This window comes from Coregonus clupeaformis, chromosome 1, assembly GCF_020615455.1.
Source record: "Coregonus clupeaformis isolate EN_2021a chromosome 1, ASM2061545v1, whole genome shotgun sequence".
Taxonomy (NCBI): domain Eukaryota; kingdom Metazoa; phylum Chordata; class Actinopteri; order Salmoniformes; family Salmonidae; genus Coregonus; species Coregonus clupeaformis.
The window spans coordinates 69161246-69182249 of NC_059192.1; the positions used below are offsets into that span (position 1 = coordinate 69161246).

A 21004-nucleotide genomic window follows, 5' to 3' on the forward strand; every position below is an offset into this window, starting at 1 on the left:
GCATTTCTAGTTATAGCCTAATGTTAGCTAGCTAACATTTTAATCTTGTTGGTTAGCTACCTGTAGATTCATGCAGGGTAGTAACGTTATTAGTTGGGATTATGGATCATTGTTTAGCTAGCTATGTTTAAACAAGACTCCACTATGCAAGGTACCATTTCACTGTACCGTTTACACCTTCTGTATGCTGTGCATGTGACAAATAAACTTAGATTTTATTTGATATAGTGTGCATTTTCCAGAGATGGTAATGTGAAGAACAACATGACCTGCACCAAAGTCAAATTAGGATATGACTTTAGGCCATCGAGTCAGTGTCCAAGTTCTAAAATTCTCCGGTAGAATGCCCTGCTTTTATTTTGTCACACTCACAACCGCAAGCTATTTTCTGTAATTAGCTTGCCATTAACTTGTAAATAACGATCTTGTTGTGAGTTTATTTTACTGTAATAATGAATACAAATTAGCTAAAGTTATGTCGTCGTCAGCTATATGATATGGTCATTATTTGAACTTAGGTTAGCTAGCTATCTAACAAGCTAGAAACTAACCAAAACATTGTTTAGAAAGTTACTTTAAGTTGCCTGGTTTGCTAAATTGACATATATTTAATTGATTTGTAAATGGATGGGTTTATTGGTGTTAAATACACCAGTTATGCTATTTTGGACCACCAGGTTGCTGATGTCATGCATGTGAATCCTTAGAGATGGGTGGAGCTAAGGCTTAAGAGGGTGTGAACGATGCTGAATGGGTGTAAACAAAGAAGAGCTCTCCAGTACGTGTACCAAAACATTCAAGGGCCATTTTCTCAAAAGTGGGATTACAAATGTATCAACTTTCAAAGCAGAATTACATTGTTCCTCAACTGTAGTGTATGATATACCATTTTATAGCTTGGAGTCTCTACACAATTTAAAATTTTGCTACATATGACCGAATCGAGCCGGTCGGTCACATTTTGTAAAATAATATGTAAAAAATGTAAGTAGGATTTATGATCACACCTGTAATAGATCCGTTGTTGTATAACTTGTGAAGCACAGCTGAGTGAGCATACATTTGAAATAATGTGCTTTTTATTTTTATTTTACTGGGCTGATTGGTGCCTGCATCTGATGGTCAATCTCAATGGAGGGAGAGAGCAGCAGGCTGAGGGTCCGCCTCTCAACATACCTCCGCTCGCCCTTTCCTCCACTGACACTGACCAAAAAGGGACATCGTCTTCCAGCTTATGGCGAAACTCCAGTTGCACCGTATTATGTATGCCTCATGCACAAATTCATGTTGTTACTCCTATGAACAGAGAAAGTGAAATATTCCTCGATATTAAAAAAGACCCAATCCTCTAATAATTACAACAACGCAAGCCTATAGATACTTTCCTACTCATACATTACTGCTGCAGTGCTTGCTATAGCGCTGAGTGGAAATAGGAAGAACGCACATTTTATGGCTTATAAGTGTTGAATACAAAGTGTTGACAGTGCTGAGTAAGAAGTTAAACATGAACTCATAAAAACAGCATCTCTTTGCTATATTTGTTGACAGTTTCTCTCTAGTCATGTTTTTACCATTTTAGAAATCTCACAGTATCAACTTTGCTGTAGCTTTCTTTTATGCCTGCTACATTACTACAGACACGGTCATCTGAGCCATCCAATTGGCCAGCGGTAGGCCTATAGTGCACTTCATTTACTCTCTGGGCCCGCCGGGAAGGCAGAGTTTGTACCTTCAGACACATGAAATTGTTCAAAATGGCAACAGTTCGTCTACCCGGCGCGCAGGGCAGCTGAATCGGGTGCACCTACCGCCAACAGCCTGAGACAAAAAAATAAAGATAGGAACACAAGGCTTTATCGTTGTTTTTTTTACAGAAATGTTTGCCGATCGACTAGGAATGCCTTGGAGATCGACCAGTTGAACGCAATCGACCAGTTGGTGACTACTGCTCTAGAAAGTTGAGTGAAGTTCAATCTCATGCTTCTCTCTGGGGGCTGATATTTCTGCATGGCAGTCCCGGGGAGCTGCACGGCATTCTCGGTTTAGATGGAACATTGCTACTGACCACAACCACACAATTACTGTTCATACAACTACTGACCACAACCACACAACTTCTGACCACAACCACACAACTGCTGACCACATCTAGTGACCACAACCACACAACTAATGAACACAACCATACAACTTCTGACTACACAACTACTGACCACACATTTAATCACCATAACTACTGACAACCACAACTACTGATCACAACCACCTGGCAACAACTACTGAACACAATTACTGACCACAACCACACAACTGCTCACCACACAACTACTTATGACAACTACTGAACCACATCTACAAAACCACACAACTACTGACCACACCCACACAAATACTGACCACAAAACTACTGACCACAACCACACAACTTTTGACCACAACTACTGACCACAATTACTGACCACAACTCCTGACGACAACCACACAACTACTGACCACACAACTACTGACCACAACTCCTGACCACAACCACATAACTACTGACCACAACCAAAAATGTACAGACATTTACCATGCCAACTGGCCACATGGTGGCGCTATAACAAGCGATTGGAAATGCTAACTTTTAAAGGTTAGACCCCGCACCCCAAGTGTCATGAAAATTGGTCCATAGTTCCCTCTCCTCACAAGGAACAAATGTCCCTCAAGAACCCATAAAGTCCGCCATGATGGATTTTCCGCCATTTAGAATTTTATAAAATGTTACTCCTCTAGCACCGATTGACTGATCTGCACTAAACTTGACATGTAGCATGTATGGTCCAAGGTCTCTTCGCAATATTTCCCAGACTAGTAACAAAAACAACATGGCCTCTATTGACCAATGAACATTCATGTGGGTGTGGTCTCGCACATAAATGCATACAAATCAGACAAGGATCTTCGTATTGTGACAAAAATGTGTACAGGTTCCAATTACTGTCAAGACTCAAAATATCTAAGCACATTTATATTGACCACAGGGTGGACGACAGGCAGATGTTTAGATCTCTTGATCTGTTTGACTCAGTGATGAAAGTTGGCACATGCTCAGGAATATGAGTTTAGCTAAGTTGTAAAGTATGGTTCAGTTCGGCACATGGTGGGGCTGTTTAGAGTCTTGGAAAATAATGTGTTTAAAGACGTCCATGGATAGATGCTATATACCAAATTGGGTGTTGATCGGTCCAGCGGTTCTGGAGAAGCAGAGTTTTAAAGTAATTAACATAATTGGAAAAGGTCCAAAATATACATTTTTCAAGATCTGTTCGATGTTGAGTTCTGATATTTGGCAAGCACGGAATAAAGTACAAAGTAGCTCATCCTACGGGAATGGGTCCAAAGCACCAACAGCTTGGACCACACAATCACATAGACATATGCTGGACACACACACACACACATTGACAGACCAGTTCCTCCAGGATTCTGCTGAGATTCTTTGTGACATAAAAACATTCCGTAGTTGTTAATAATGGTATTTAGCAGTCAAGGTTAATTCAATGGTTAAGAAAACCAGGTGATGTTGTATTCAATTATGTATTCCGTTTTCTAAGGGAGACTGGTTTGACTGGTAGGGTTAAACTGTTTCGAGCTTCCCTGCTCCACGCTCCAGTTCAGTTCGTGGTGGAAATGCACCATTAACGTTGGTTGTCCACAGCGATAAAGAAGAACGTGTTCTAACCACACAAGGTCTGAGACGAAAAGAAAATACAAGATAACACTTCTAAATCATCATTCAGCATACTGCTTTGCGCACCTGTGAGCAAGGTTGGCTAACCATATGAAGTTATACCAAAATGAAGTGATGATTCAACCAAATAAAGTTATGCGTGTTGCCATTTTGGCAGTGTTATGTTTGTTGGTGTGTACTGTGTAGCTAGCATACTAATGGTAGCTAACTAGCAAGGTAATAACTAGCTATATAAAGTTAGCTAGCTAACATCAGTTAACATGATCGATTGTGCATGGGTGGTTGTGCAAAATAGTTTTTGTGTCTGATAATGATAGCAGTTGTATCTGAGTTGGTCAAACTTTTAACTTAGTTGGTAACATTAGTGTCAGAGGCCATAATAATGTAGCTTAGATAGGCTACTCTTGCCGTATTATGATGGTAGCTAGCGTTAGTCATAGTCATTGAGGCTATAGTTATTAGCTAAATAGCTATGTTAGCAACCTAGCTAGCTAACTAGCTCGCTAAGTAATGGTGTTGTACAACTATACTCAGCGATGTGACATTGCACGAGCAGCACAACAGATATTGCGACGAAAGTGATACAAGACATGGCGCTCACACAGTCACACACAGTATGTGCACGAGTTCCCTTCATGCAGTTACAATGGGATAGATACAGGACCAAAACAGCGGAGAAGTTGAGCCTCAAGCTTCTAAGCTCTTAGTTGCGGAAAGTGACCCATTGCTGAGTGTACAACAAATTAGCTAAATTGGTTGGTGTTTTTGCAAGTGGTTTTATCTAAGTTTTTTGATTGCTCCTAGTGTCTGAGACTTTGACAGTGCCACAACTTTAGCTCAATTGGTTAGGTGGTAGCTAGCTAACTGAATCTTAGCTGGCTAGCTAGCTACATTTAGACATAGCTGCCTGATGTTAGTTGATGTTGCTTAGGCCTACAGTCTGTTTTAAGTTTATTTGCAACAGACCACAAAACTTCATGTAGGCATAGGGCGCTAATCGATTTGAGGTTAGGTTTAGAAACATGTGTACAGTTTCACTAAGGTTCAGATGACACATAACATATAAAGTGGGTTAAATGAGACTGCTGTCAGCATGTTGTTATACTGTGAACTGACCTATGTGAAGCTAGCCACAATAGTTGATTTTGCGGTTTGCCTTCAAAATAAAAGTCCCTCAGTGAAACTGATGCAAACTGATAAAAATTGTGGAATCGTGCCATACTTAAGCCAAATCATCTTAACCAAGATTGGAATGCTGTAAAATAATTGTGTATGTATGTTTGACTATGTGCAATTATGTATGTATGTGAAATGTTTCATTGTGAAACACTATCAATACTCCTAATGCATCTCGTCCCCTGTAGCTCAGTTGGTAGAGCATGGCGCTTGCAACGCCAGGGTTGTGGGTTTGTTTCCCACGGGGGGCCAGTATGAAAATGTATGCACTCACTGTAAGTCGCTCTGGATAAGAGTGTCTGCTAAATGACTAAAATGTAAAATGTAAATCTCTTCATGTACTACTAACACTTTTGCCATCTTAACTGCTCAACTCACTTCAACATTTACCAACAATGAATAACAGTACTTAACTTGAACCCCGGCAACGCTGCTTGCAGCTTTAATTATTATTATTTACATGCAAATTCCTCTGAGATAAGGCCTAGGAGGGTGCAACTTGGTATTATGGTACACTACAGTACATGACCAATTGTATGTGGACACCTGCTCGTCGAACGTCTCATTCCAAAATCATGGGAATTAATATGGAGCTGGTCCCCCCTTTGCTGTTATAACGGCTTTCCACTAGATGTTGGAACATTGCTGTGGTGACTTGCTTCCATTCAGCCACGAGCATTAGTGAGGTAAGGCACTGATGTTGTGCGATTAGGCCTGGCTCGCAGTCAGCGTTCCAATTCATCCCAAAGGTGTTCGATTGGGTTGAGGTCAGGGCTCTGTGCAGGCCAGTCAAGTTCTTCCACACCGATCTTGACAAACCATTTCTCTATGGACCTCACTTTGTGCATGGGGTCACTGTCATGCTGAAACAGGAAAGGGGCTTCCCCAAACTGTTGCCACAAAGTTGGAAGCACAGAATTGTCTAGAATGTCATTGTATGCCGTAGCATTAAGATTTCCCTTCAATGGAACTAAGGGGCCTAGCCCGAACCATGGAAAAATAGCCCCAGTGTCACGGATTCTGCCGAGGCTGCTCCTCCTCCTTGCTCGGGCAGGCTTCGGCGTTCGTCGTCCCCGGAGTACTAGCTGCCACCGTTAGATGTTTCGATGTTTGATTGGTTTGGTCTGTCTGTTGCACCTGTGTCCGTTTGTGTCTGATTATGTGTCCTATAAGTTTCCTGCTTTGTGTTTGTGTGTTATTGTCCGCCTGTCCGTTGGTGCTGCGTGTTTTTCTCTGATTTATTGTTTTGTAGTTTACGCACAGTTTGCGTAATCGCTCGCCTCTGTTTTGTGTCGAGGCCGTTGTTTGTATTTGCCTAGTTTTGACTAGTAAAGTCTGTTGGACTAAGCTTCTGTGTCCTGCGCCTGACTCCTACACCACATCTACATCAGCCCATGACACCCAGACCATTATTCCTCCTCCACCAAACTTTATCGTTGGCACTACGCATTCGGGCAGGTAGCGTTCTCCTGGCATCCGCCAAACCCAGATTTGTCCTTCAGACTGCCAGATGGTGAAGCGTGATTCATCACACCAGAGAGCGCATTTCCACTGCTCCAGAGTCCAATGGCAGCTTCCAGAGGCAGTTTGGAACTTGGTAGTGAGTGTTGCAACCGAGGACAGACGATTTTTATGAGCTTCAACACTCGGCGGTCCCGTTCTGTGAGCTTGTGTAGCCTACCACTTTGCGGCTGAGTCGTTGTTGCTCCTAGACGTTTCCACTTCACAATAACAGCACTTACAGTTGACCGGGACAGCTCGAGCAGGGCAAAAATTTGATGAACGGACTTGTTGGAAAGGTGCCATCCTATGACAGTGCCATGTTGAAAGTCACTGAGCTCTTCAGTAAGGCCATTCTTCTGCCAATGTTTGTCTATGGAGATTGCATGGCGGTATTCTCGATTTTATACACCTGTCAGCAACGGGTGTGGCTGAAATTGCCGATTCCACTAATTTGAAGGGGTGTCTGAATCCACTAATTTGAAGGGGTGTCCACATACTTTTGTATATATAGTGTACAGTCGTGGTCAAAAGTTTTGAGAATGACACAAGTATTGGTCTTCACAAAGTTCGCTGCTTCAGTGTTATGAGATATTTTTGTCAGATATTACTATGGTATACTGAAGTATAATTACAAACATTCCATAAGTGTCAAAGGCTTTTTTTGACAATTACATTAAGTTCATGCAAAGAGTCAATATTTGCAGTGTTGACCCTTCTTTTTCAAGACCTCTGCAATCCGCCCTGGCATGCTGTCAATTAACTTCTGGGCCACATCCTGGTTGATGGCAGCCCATTCTTGCATAATCAATGTTTGGAGTTTGTCAGAATTTGTGGGTTTTTGCTTGTCCACCCGCCTCTTGAGGATCGACCACAAGTTCTCAATGGGATTAAGGTCTGGGGAGTTTCCTGGCCATGGACCAAAAATGTCGATATTTTGTTCCCCGAGCCACTTAGTTATCCCCTTTGCCTTATGGCAAGGTGCTCCATCATGCTGGAAAAGGCATTGGTCGTCACCAAACTGTTCTTGGATGGTTGAGAGAAGTTGCTCTCTGAGGATGTGTTGGTTCCATTCCTTATTCATGGCTGTGCTCTTAGGCAAAATTGTGAGTGAGCCCACTCCCTTGGCTGAGAAGCAACCCCACACATGAATGGTCTCAGGATGCTTTACTGTTGGCATGATACAGGACTGATGGTAGCGCTCACCTTGTCTTCTCCGGAGAAGGTGTTTTCCGGATGCCCCAAACAATCAGAAAGGGGATTCATCAGAGAAAATGACTTTACCCCAGTCCTCAGCAGTCCAATCCCTGTACCTTTTGCAGAATATCAGTCTGTCCCTGATGGTTTTCCTGGAGAGAAGTGGCTTCTTTGCTGCCCTTCTTGACACCAGGCCATCCTCCAAAAGTATTCGCCTCACTGTGCATGCAGATACACTCACATCTGCCTGCTGCCATTCCTGAGCAAGCTGAATCAACTTTAGGAGACGGTCCTGGCGCTTGCTGGACTTTCTTGGGCGCCCTGACACCTTCTTCACAATATTTGAACCTCTCTCCTTGGAAGTTCTTGATGATCCGATAAATGGTTGATTTAGGTGCAATCTTACTAGCAGCAATATCCTTGCCTGTGAAGCCCTTTTTGTGCAAAGCAATGATGACGGCACGTTTTTCCTTGCAGGTAACCATAGCTAACAGAGGAAGAACAATGATTTCAAGCACAACCCTCCTTTTAAAGCTTCCATTTTGTTATTCTAACTCAATCAGCATGACAGAGTGATCTCCAGCCTTGTCCTCGTCAACACTCTCACCTGTGTTAACGAGAGAATCACTGACATTATGGCAGCTGGTCCTTTTGTGGCAGGGGCAGGGGCGGTGTGTTCATTAGGGCGATATGGGCGACGCACTGCCAAACGGGAAAAGGAAGGGATTTTTTTTCTATTCAATTATATCACGGCAACAGTAGTTATCAGTGTTCTAATCTAGACGTCTGATCTGCCACTAAATGTCCAATCAGGCTAAAGTCGTGCTTCAAATGGCCCCGCCCGTTTTGGGGCGATTTCAGTCAGGTTGAAAATCGCCCCAGAAGTCTCTCATAGACTCTCATGTAAAATCTTTCTTTTTTCAAATATCAGAGCTTTCAATACAATCTCTATGGGTTCCGGGAGGGCTTGCACTTACGCGCTTTCGTCATACGTAACATAACCATGAACATAACTAAGAAAAGAGCGGGTAGCAGCGTCAATCAATTCACGTACTACTGTCAAGATGGCTAGCGTTCAGTGCAACTCGATTGTCTCTTTGAAAGAAGTTCCTTTTTGTCGGCGAACAAATCAAGATAAATTGGCAACGAAACAATTAGGACCTCCCAGACCAAATTTAATAATTCAACAGGTTTCTACTAAAGGGGGAAAGTCCTACACCCGAGGATTTTCCAAACATTGGTACGAACGAAAAACCTGGCTAGCAGGCTGCGATGTAGCTAATGCAGTCTTCTGCTACCCCTGCTTACTCTTTCACCCTGAAGGCGGCACGGCAGACAGCACCGCTTGGACAGCGACTGGTGTAACGGACATGCACCATCTTTCAGAAAAGATTAAGAAACATGAGCTGTCAAAGACCCACATGGATAGCTGTTTGAGATTGTCTGCTTTGGGGAGAGTGAACATTGCCACTCAACTGGATGAGGGATACAGGCTAGCTGTCCGCCGCCACAACGATGAGGTTAGCAAAAACCGCCACATCCTCAGCCGGCTAATCCAGTGTGTGAAGTTTTGCGGAGTGTTTGAGTTAGCTTTGCGAGGCAAAGATGAAACTGAGGGCTCCACCAACCCTGGTATTTTTCTTGGACTTGTCAACTTTGTGGCACAATTAGATGAGGTGTTTGATGACCATCTTAAAAATGCTAAAGTTTTCAAGGGCACATCAAAGACCATTCAAAACGAGCTACTGGAGTGTATGCTAGCGGTCATGAGGGAACATATTGTGGAGGAGGTGAAGTCGGCGAACTTCGTAGCTATCCAAGCTGACGAGACCACGGACGTTTCTACACAGACACAGCTGGTGCTTGTGCTGAGGTACATAGATAGCAACCACAAAGTGCAGGAGCGCTTTTTGAGTTCCTTCCCATCTCGGAATCAACCTCAGTCTCAATCGCCAGTGTGCTTTTGGAGAGACTGAACGGTCTTTTTGCCGACGACGAGAAAGTCAAACTCATTGCGCAAGCTTACGATGGAGCCAGTGTGATGAGGGGAGAGAAGGCTGGTGTGCAGCAAAAGGTGCGTGAGCATTTCAAGAATGACCATTACGTGCATTGCTATGCGCATCAGCTGAATTTGATCATGCAGCAAGCTACTTCTCGCATCAAAAAAGTGAACATTTTCTTTTCCGATCTGAGCGGGATTGCAACTTTTTTTCCCGGTCACCCAAACGCACCAGCATTCTTGACCAGACTGTTGCACGAAGACTGCCCAGACCTTCATCCACACGGTGGAACTTCAACAGCAGAGTCGTGAACACTGTCTACGAGAATCGAGACGACCTCATAGAATGTTTTGAAGCCATCCGGACGGGTTCATTGGGTTCATTTGACCAGCCCACCGTGAGAGAGGCATCTGGCTACGTGAGGATGCTACATGATGAAGATTTTATTTTTTTCCTGGGGCTTTTTCACAAAATCATGCCCCACGTCGACATTCTGTACCAGAAGCTACAGAAGAAGGACATCGATGCTGTCTTCATCAAACGTGCCCTCGACAGCTTCACAAGCAGTGTGCAGGCCATAAGGTAAGATTAAACAATATCATTCGATCTTTCTCAAAGCAGAGCTTTATTTGAAAATGTATGCATGAAAGGAGACTGCATTTGTGTTTGAAATTACATTATTCTCATTATATATGGCCAGTGGTGTAATCTAGCTTATTTTATATACTATGTGTACTGTACAGTGGTGCTCATAAGTGTATGAACACATTCTAAAGTCTAAAAAGAGGAATAAAAAAATAAAAAAATCATATTTTGGAAATTGATCTTAATGACTTAATTAAAAAAGTTGGAAAATCCAACCTTTAAGGACACCAATTTTCTTTTCTTTTTTATTCCTCTTTTTAGTCAACTTTAGCACGGGCTCATAAGCTTATGAGCACCACTGTATACTGTGGCTATGTGAGACACAAAGGCTAACTTAAACACTAAAGACTTTATGCATCCCTGCCCATTTTAAGTGGAACTGAAGTTTGTACTATACATGGATACATTGCATATACCTGTGCATCACATAGACAACAATACTGTACAAAGCCAACAAACACATTGGTCTGTTTGCCTTCAGGGACTCCTCTCAACAGCAGCTGCAAGAAGCAACAGGAGCCAAAAGACACAGAACAGCTTTGAGAGAAGAGGAGAAGCAGAGGCTGTCTGAAGAGGTCTGCAACACCATCCTGGATCACACCAAAGAAAGGTTCTCTTTCTCTGGCCACCTTGTGAGTGCTACCTTACTGCAAGCAGACATGTTTGAAAGGTACTGCCATTCATTTCCTGATGAGGCTCTGAATGCCACTGTGAATGCATACCCCATGCTGAGCAAGGCAAAGCTCAAGACAGAACTATCTCTGATCTATGAGAATCCTGAATTCAAGGGCTGCTGTGGTGCACTGGCACTGTACCAGGTTCTCATGAGCTACAACCTCCAGGAGACGTTCTCTGAGACTGTGACTCTGTTGAACATCCTCATAACTACTCCCATGACAACAGCTGAAGCTGAGAGATGTTTCTCAACTTTGACACGAGTTAAGACATTCCTGCGAAATTCTATGGGCCAGGAACGTCTGAATGCACTGGCCATGCTTTCCATGGAGAGGGAACTAGTCCTCAGCATGCCTGATTTCAATGAGAAAGTCATTGACCGCTTTGCTGCATTGAAAGAGAGAAGAGAACAGTTTCAGTACAAGTAATGTAGCCTCTCTCTCTCTTTGTCCCTCCCTGTCTGTCTCTTTAACACACACACACCCAAATCAGTTCACAGTTGATGTTGTTTAAAATAGTTATTTTTCATTTAAAAAAAAGTAAAAAATAAAATAAAATCTGTTCATGTTCATTTTTACAAATCTATACAATTGGCCAGAATATGGTTGTTCATATTTACAAATCTATACAATTGGCCAGAATATGGTTGTTCATTTTTACAAAGCCATACAGATAGCTGTGTTTACCTTTTCTAGAAATTATTTTCAAATTCTGTTTTCAGGCAAAATGTCTATCACTGTTCATTTTCACAAATCTATACAAGAGGGCAGAATATGGAAGTCTATAAAAATGTCTTATTACCAATAACTTGCATCAATGTTTTCAGTAGCCTCTATCAAAAGCTCCTGCTTGCTTGTTGTGAATTATGCTCAGGTGCACATATTTCCAATTCAACCATGAGGCCTTTTTGAAGCAAGTAATGTGTATATCAGTATTGACTTATATGCTGCCCCTGTCTTCATGTTGTTGCTGGACATATCTTTTTTAAAATGTGTGTAGGTCACCTAAATCATCAGAAAAATTGCCCCCCCTGAGAATTTTTTCAGGAGCCGCCACTGGGCAGGGGTGAAATGCAGTGGATGTTTTGGGGGGGATTAAGTTCATTTTCATGGCAAAGAGGGACTTCGCAGTTAATTGCAATTCATCTGATCACTCTTCATGACATTCTGGAGTATATGCACATTGCCATCATCAAAACTGAGGCAGCAGACTTTGTGAAAATTAGTATTTGTGTCATTCTCAAAACTTTTGACCACGACTGTATATGCCCATTGTCCACACCCTCATGCAATGCCATGCCAATTGGCCACATGGTGGTGCTATAACAAGTATTGTAAATGCAAACTTTGAAAGCTCACACCCCTGACCATGTGTGACCTAGAGTCATGAAATTCAGTACATAGGTCCTTCTCCTCACAAGGAACAACATTTTCCTTAAGGACCCATACAGTCCACCATGATGGATTTTCCGCCATTTAGAATTTGGTGAAAAACCCTTAAAACGCTACTCCTCTGGCACCGAATGACCGATCTGCACGAAACTTGATATATAGCATCTGTGGACCAAGGTCTCTCAATGAAACATTTTCCAGGCTAGCATCTCAAACAACATGGCAGCTATCGACCAATAAACATGAATATGGGCATGGTCTGGCACATGTATGTAAATCAGACAACGGTTATTCATATCATAACAAAAAAGCACTTTTATATCAACCATGTGATGGCGCTATTATGGGCACATGTTTCTATGGGTCTTACATGTTTATATCTCTTGATCTGTTTGACTCAGAGTGATGGAATGTGGCACAAATTCCTGTAGAGTATGGTTCTGTTTTGGCCGCATGGGGGGCTGTTTGACAGGAAAACCCTTCATGCAAGCTCATTGGCTTATAGCAGCCATATTGTTTGAGCTAGAGTCTTTGAAAATGTTGCGATTGAAGAGGTGCATCCATAGATGCCATATACCATCTACCAAATTTGGTGCCAATCGGTCCAGCAGGTCAGGAGAAGAAGACGTTTAAAGTAGTCAATATCATAATTTTTTTTCCAAAATACATCAAAAGCATATTGCATGATCTAGTTGATTTAGAGTTGTGATATTTGAGAACCGTGGTTAGGAGTACAGAAGTAGCTCATCCTAAGGAGAATTGTCCAATTTGTCGTGATGGTGGCACAGTGGGCCCACAGCTTGAACCCCGGCAACGCTAATTGTAGCTTTAATTTTAATCCACTACATATTTTTGCATTATTAACCGTGTTTCCATTCAACCTTTTAGGCGAGTAAAGTACATGTCGGATAAAAAAATGTCATGATAGGCCTGATGGAAACAGAAAATGTGTGTGTAAACTTTCCAAATGTCGACAAAACTAAATACACTAGACAAAGTGGGATCTTTTTGTGTCTGTAAAATGTATTATGAGAGTAAAGTCGGTGGAAACGCTTTCATGCACAAAACATGGAGTCACGCGATGACATGTTTTGTGGCCCTCCCACTACGACTCCTCAGGAAAGCATATAGTTTATTAGGCTACAGATTAAATTAGTTATGATGAACTTCACAGGTTGATGCTCCTTTCCAATAAATATCGAGGGTCTTATTCTGGTGACATGATCATCGATGCTTGGCTACCGTTTGACAAATAAAAAGAATCTCGCTCTTTTGTCCATAATAATCCCATCATGTAGGCTATACCCACACTGTATCTGCGAGCTGTTAGCTAGAGCACAAGTGCCAATACCAGAGTTGGTACACTCACTTTTTAACAAAACATTTTGTTGTGAGAAAACCAGCAGTAGAGCTGCAAAATGCAAAGGAAACATTTAACTTTTTTACTCGGTACATGGGAATTTAACCACAAAGGGTATTTTTATTCGCACTATGTCATCACACACAGCCTTTTATCAATTTGATGGAAACATCTTTGGTGGGAAAATGTGAATATTGTTTTTATGTGGATTTTAGAATATTCACATGAAAATATGTCACCATTTGGATGGAAATCTATACTCAACAAAAATATACATTCATGCAACAATTTCAACGTTACAGTTACAGTTCATATATAGAAATCAGTCAATACCTCCTGAGTGGCGCAGTGGTCTAAGGCACTGCATGGCAGTGCTAACTGTGCCACTAGAGATCCTGGTTCGAATCCAGGCTCTGTCGCAGCCGGCCGCGACCGGGAGACTCATGGGCGGTGCACAATTGGCCCAGCGTCGTCCAGGGTAGGGGAGGGAATGGCCGGCAGGGATGTAGCTCAGTTGATAGAGCATAGCGTTTGCAACGCCATGGTTGTGGGTTTGATTCCCACGGGGGGCCAGTATAAAAAAAATATGTATTCACTAACTGTAAGTCGCTCTGGATAAGAGCGTCTGCTAAATGACTAAAATGTAATTGAAATAAATAAATTAGGCCCTAATCTATGGATTTCACATGACTGGGCAGGGGCGCAGCCATGGGCCTGTCTCCCAAATAGGCCCACCCACTTGGGAGCCAGGCCCACCCACTGTGGAGCTAGGCCCAGCCAATCAGAATGTTTGACCCTACATAAGGGCTTTATTACAGACAGAAATACTCCTCAGTTTCATCAGCTGTCCGGGTGGCTGGTCTCAGATGATCCCGCAGGTGAAGAAGCTGGATGTGGAGGTCCTGGGCTGGCGTGGTTACACATGGTCTGCTGTTGTGAGGCCGGTTGGACGTACTGCCAAATTCTCCAACAATGTTGGAGGTGGCTTATGTTAGAGAAATAAACACTAAATTATCTGGCAACAACTCTGGTGGACATTCCTGCAGTCAGCATGCCAATTGCACACTCCCTCAAAACTTGAGACATTTGTGGCATTGTGTTGTGTGACCAAACTGCACATTTTAGAGTGGCCTTTTATTGTCCCCAGCACAAGGTGCACCTGTGTAATGATCATGCTGTTTAATCAGCTTCTTGATATGCCACACCTGTCAGGTGGATGGATTATCTTGGCGAATGAGAAATGCTCACTAACAGGGATGTAAGCAAATTTGTGCACAAAATTTGAGAGAAATAAGATTTTTGTGCATACGGAACATTTCTGGGGTCTTTTTTATTTCAGCTCATGAAACATGGGACCAACACTTTACGTGTTGCGTTTATATTTTTTTGTTCAGTATATTTATTGAGACAATGAAAGAGGGCGATACAGGCAGGTTGGATATACAGGTGGAAGGGTTGGAGAGGTGATTGAACCCTGGTCTGCAGTGGGGAGAGAAGTTTGCATGTGTCAAAACTGGGAGTGATATGGCTAGACCACAGACTCAGCAGTGTGTGTGTGTGTGTGTGTGTGTGTGTGTGTTTCTTTGTCTGTGTGTGTCACATGGTAAGGATTTGTGTATGTCCATCTGTCCGTGTCTGTTTGTGTGAATAAGCATGGCTTTGAAATCATCCCTACAACTTCATCACTACTCTCACTTGTGGCCAAACTCTATAACCTTTTGGAAATCAGAGATGATTGCCAAACAACACTTTATGGTCCTATACGGTGTCCATTTGAGGACATACTCAGAGACTGAGGATGTCGTAATATGGACACGTAGCACTAGGCAGCCACACATTATATGGCATAAGCCTTGTTCCAAAGCAAGTAGAATAACCTATATATTATTTTCATTTAATTCAATTCACATGCCAACAGACTGAGGCCTGCGTGATTAAATGAGGCACTGTGCTTTTACAGGTATTTCCAGCATTATCCGGCTAGTGTCGCTGCATATAGAAAATCCTAGGAAAAGTTCTGTATTTTTTTTCTTTGTTTTTAGTCATTTAGCAGACACTCTTATCCAGAGCGACTTACATTTAGTGAGTGGATACAATATATATATTTTTTCATACTGGCCCCCCATGGGAATCGAACCCACAACCCTGGCGTTGCAAACGCCATGCTCTACCAACATCCCTGCCGGCCATTCCCTCCCATACCCTGGGCCAATTGTGCGCCGCCCCATGGGTCTCCCGGTCGCGGCCGGCTACAACAGAGCCTGGATTCAAACCAGGATCTCTAGTGGCACAGCTAGCACTGCGATGCAGTGCCTTAGACCACTGCGCCACTCAGGAGACATTAATTAACACATGGTGTCTCCAATCAATCAATGTCTGATTGTGCGCATATATTTTGGCCGGGGGATCGCCTGGCAAACGGGATGCAGATTATTTGGCAAGGACAACTTTGCTCAAGCTGATCCTCTCCAACTGACTCAATCTCTGGTCATCGGAATTTGTAAAAATGGGGCAATTAAGGGCAGTTAAAGGGGAGTCAAGGAATCCAACCATGGAAGAAAAGAAAAAAAGAATAGGAAATCCAAGATCTGAATATCGCTTGGGAAAAAAGTGCTTCAATACACTGCTGGGATACTTGTTGCAGATTACAATAATATATTCTGCAAAACCTGCAGCATTAGGCTACTTTAGACTAAAAAAGAAAATGTGCAATAGACCATCTGAAATCAAGCAATAAAAAAAGCTTTATTTTACCTTTATTTAACTAGGCAAGTCAGTTAAAAACAAATTCATATTTACAATGACGGCCTACACCGGCCAAACCCGGACGATGCTGGGCCAATTTTGCGCCGCCATGTGGGACTCCCAATCACAGCCAGTTGTGATACAGCCTGGAATCGAGATGCAGTGCCTTAGACCGCTGCGCCACTCGGGAGCCATTCTCTCAACCAGCTTCATGAGGAATGCTTTTCCAACAGTCTTGAAGGAGTTCCCGCATATGCTGAGCACTTGTTGGCTGCTTTTCCTTCACTCTGCGGTCCAACTCATCCCAAACCATCTCAATTGGGTTGAGGTCGGTGGATTGTGGAGGCCAGGTCATCTAATGCAGCACTCCATCACTCTCCTTCTTGGTCAAATAGACCTTACACAGCCTGGAGGTGTGTTGGGTCATTGTCCTGTTGAAAAACAAATGATAGTCCCACTAAGCCCAAACCAGATGGGATGGCGTATCGCTGTGGTAGCCATGCTGGTTAAGTGTGCCTTGAATTCTAAATAAATCAGACAGTGTCACCAGCAAAGCACCATCACACCTCCTCCTCTGTGCTTCACGGTGGGAACCACACGTGGCCAAGACCAAAGAGCTGTCAAAGGACACCAGAAACAAAATTGTAGACCTGCACCAGGCTGGGAAGACTGAATCTGCAATAGGTATGCAGCTTGGTTTGAAGAAATCAACTGTGGGAGCAATTATTAGGAAATGGAAGACATACAAGACCACTGATAATCTCCCTCGATCTTGGGCTCCACGCAAGATCTCACCCCGTGGGGTCAAAATGATCACAAGAACGGTGAGCAAAAATCCCAGAACCACACGGGGGGACCTAGTGAATGACCTGCAGAGAGCTGGGACCAAAGTAACAAAGCCTACCATCAGTAACACACTACGCCGCCAGGGACTCAAATCCTGCAGTGCCAGACGTGTCCCCCTGCTTAAGCCAGTACATGTCCAGGCCCGTCTGAAGTTTGCTAGAGTGCATTTGGATGATCCAGAAGAGGATTGGGAGAATGTCATATGGTCAGATGAAACCAAAATAGAACTTTTTGGTAAAAACTCAACTCGTCGTGTTTGGAGGACAAAGAATGCTGAGTTGCATCCAAAGAACACCATACCTACTGTGAAGCATGGGGGTGGAAACATCATGCTTTGGGGCTGTTTTTCTGCAAAGGGACCAGGACGACTGATCCGTGTAAAGGAAAGAATGAATGGGGCCATGTATCGTGAGATTTTGAGTGAAAACCTCCTTCCATCAGCAAGGGCATTGAAGATGAAACGTGGCTGGGTCTTTCAGCATGACAATGATCCCAAACACACCGCCCGGGCAACGAAGGAGTGGCTTCGTAAGAAGCCTTTCAAGGTCCTGGAGTGGCCTAGCCAGTCTCCAGATCTCAACCCCATAGAAAATCTTTGGAGGGAGTTGAAAGTCCGTGTTGCCCAGCGACAGCCCCAAAACATCACTGCTCTAAAGGAGATCTGCATGGAGGAATGGGCCAAAATACCAGCAACAGTGTGTGAAAACCTTGTGAAGACTTACAGAAAACGTTTGACCTGTGTCATTGCCAACAAAGGGTATATAACAAAGTATTGAGAAACTTTTGTTATTGACCAATACTTATTTTCCACCATAATTTGAAAATAAATTCATAAAAAATCCTACAATGTGATTTTCTGGATTTCTTTTTCTCATTTTGTCTGTCATAGTTGACGTGTACCTATGATGAAAATTACAGGCCTCTCTCATCTTTTTAAGTGGGAGAACTTGCACAATTGGTGGCTGACTAAATACATTTTTTTTCCAACTGTACTTATCCTCTGCAGCAGAGGTAACTCCGGGTCTTCCTTTCCTCTGGCGGTCCTCATGAGAGCCAGTTTCATTATAGTGCTTGATGTTTTTGGCAACTGCACTTAAAGAAACTTTCAAAGTTCTTTATGTTCCAGATTGACTGACCTTCATGTCTTAAAGTAATGATGGACTGTCATTTCTCTTTGCTTATTTGAGCGGTTCTTGCCATAATATGGACTTGGTCTTTCACCAAATAGGGCTATCTTCTGTATACCACCCCTACCTTGTCACAACACAAATGATTGGCTCAAACGCATTAAGAAGGAAAGAAATTCAACATATTAACTTTTAACAAGGCACACCTGTTAATTGAAATGCATTCCAGGTGACTACCTCATGAAGCTGGTTGAGAGAATGCCAAGAGTGTGCAAAGCTGTCATCAAGGCAAAGGGTGGCTACTTTGAAGAATCTCAAATATAAAATATATTTTGATTTGTTTAACACTTTTGGATACTACATTATTCCCAATGTGTTATTTCATAGTTTTGATGCTTTCACTATTATTCTACAATGTAGAAAATAGTAAAAAATAAAGAAAAACCCTGGAATGAGTAGATGTGTCCAGACTTTTGACTGGTACTGTAGTTATTTCTATGGAGATAGATTTCTATCAACATTTTGTATATGTATAAGTAGCGAGTCACAAACAAAAGAGGTGTTGTGCAAATACAGAATGCAACATTCAAATAAAAATCATAGTCTGTCAATATCCCCAATAAGTATTCAACCCCTTTGTTATGGCAAGCCTAAATAAGTTCAGGAGTAAACATTTGCTTAACAACTCACACAATAAGTTGCATGGACTCACTCTGTGTGCAATAATAGTTTTTAAGATGATTTTTGAATGACTACCTTGTCTCTGTACCCCACACATACAATTATCTGTAAGGTCCCTCAGTCGAGCAGTGCACTTCAAACACAAATTTAACCACAAAGACCAGGGATCATTGATAGATTGGTAAAAAAGAAAAAAGGAAAAGACATTGAATATCCGTTTGAGCATGGTGAATACACCCAGTCATTACAAAGATACAGGTGTCCTTCCTAACTCAGTTGCTGGATAAGAAGGAAACCACTCAGGGATTTCACCAGGAGGCCAATGGTGACTTTTAAACAGTTACAGAGTTTAATGGCTGTGACAGGAAAAAACTGAGGATGGATCAACAACATTGTAGTTACCCCACAATAAGAACCTAAATGACAGAGTGAAAAGAAGGAAGCCTGTACAGAATACAAATATTCCAAAACATGCATCTTGTTTGCAATAAGGCACTAAAGTAAAACTGCAAGAAATGTGGCAAAGAAATGAACTTTATGTCTTGAATACAAAGCATAATGTTTGGGGAAAATCCAACACAAGACTTCACTGAGTACCACTCTTCATATTTTCAAGCATGGTGGTGTCTGCATCATGTTATAGGTATGCTTGTCTTTGGCAAGGACTAGGGAGTTTTTTTTAATGAAAAGAAACGGAATAGGGCTAAGCACAGGCAAAATCCTAGAGGAAAACCTGGTTCAGTCTGCTTTCCAAAAGGCACTGGGAGACAAATTCACCTTGCAGCAGGGCAATAACCACAAGGTCAAATATACACTGGAGTTGCTTACCAAGACAACATTAAATGTTCTTCAGTGGCCTAGTTACAGTTTTGACTTAAATCGGCTTGAAAATCTATGGCAAGACTTGAAAATGGCTGTCTAGCAATGACAAACAACCAACTTGACAGAGCTTGAAGATTTTTTTTAAAGAAAAATGCAAATACTGTACAACCCAGGTGTGCAAAGCTCTTAAAGACTCACAGCTGTAATTGCTGCCAATCGCTGATATTCCTGTATTTCATTTTCAATAAATGTGCACCAAAAAAATTATTGTTTTTCACTTTGTCATTATTGGGTATTGTATGTAGATGGGTGAGAAAAACAATATTTGTTATCCATTTTGAATTCAGGCTGCAACACATCAAAATGTGGAATAAGTCAAGGAGTATGAATACTTTCTGAAGGCACTGTATGCACATCTTACAGAGTGTGTCTTTAACATGGTTCTTGTCTGTGTCACGAGACCGACCATTACTATTGTGTGTGTTACTATCAAGGAGTTATAATTTTTGTTGGTGGCTCACTCTTTGATGGTACTCTACATGCATATCGGGTGTGTCTCCACAGAGAGCCGCAATACCTACAATTACTATTGTGTGTGTTACTAACTCCATTTGATGGTACTCTACATGAATATACAGAGTGTGGCTTTAACATCATATTTATTTGCCTGTGTCTCCACAGAGAGCCGTGAGACTTACCAGAGACAGGTGATGTCCATCTTCAGCATCGCCTCAGGAATCAGTTTTCTCGGAGTGGCGGGCTTGGCTCTCTATCGCCGCAACAAGTGAGTGATTGTCACACCAGGTAGATAAGGATGCCACCAAACAACGGAGGGACAATTGTATCATCATTGGAGATAAACTGTAAGATACAAAAGCATGAGCCAGCATTAGCATAGGAAGGTAGAGGTGCAGCCCTGGGGCCTCATTTATACATTTTGCGTACGCACAAAATATGCCTCAAAACATGCGTGCTCCAGTTTTCACGCAAAAGTGGGCATTTTTTACAGCTGAACTTGAGTTGAGAATGTGCTTATCCTCCCGCAAACTTTAGACCAATGTTTCCCAAACCTGGTCCTCGAGTACCCTCAACAGTACCCCGTTTTG

At 42.5% G+C, this 21004-nt stretch overlaps 1 protein-coding gene across 1 annotated transcript in view; it reads left to right on the forward strand.

Annotated features, from left to right (window-relative positions):
- LOC121554626 (pro-neuregulin-3, membrane-bound isoform-like) overlaps window positions 1-20686 on the forward strand; it is a 402909-nt gene extending 382223 nt beyond the window's left edge. Inside the window, exon 5 of the mRNA XM_041868619.2 lies at window positions 20580-20686. Coding sequence (XP_041724553.2) covers window positions 20580-20686 — 107 coding nt within the window. The remainder of the gene's footprint in view (window positions 1-20579) is intronic.
- Window positions 20687-21004: the final 318 nt, after the last annotated feature.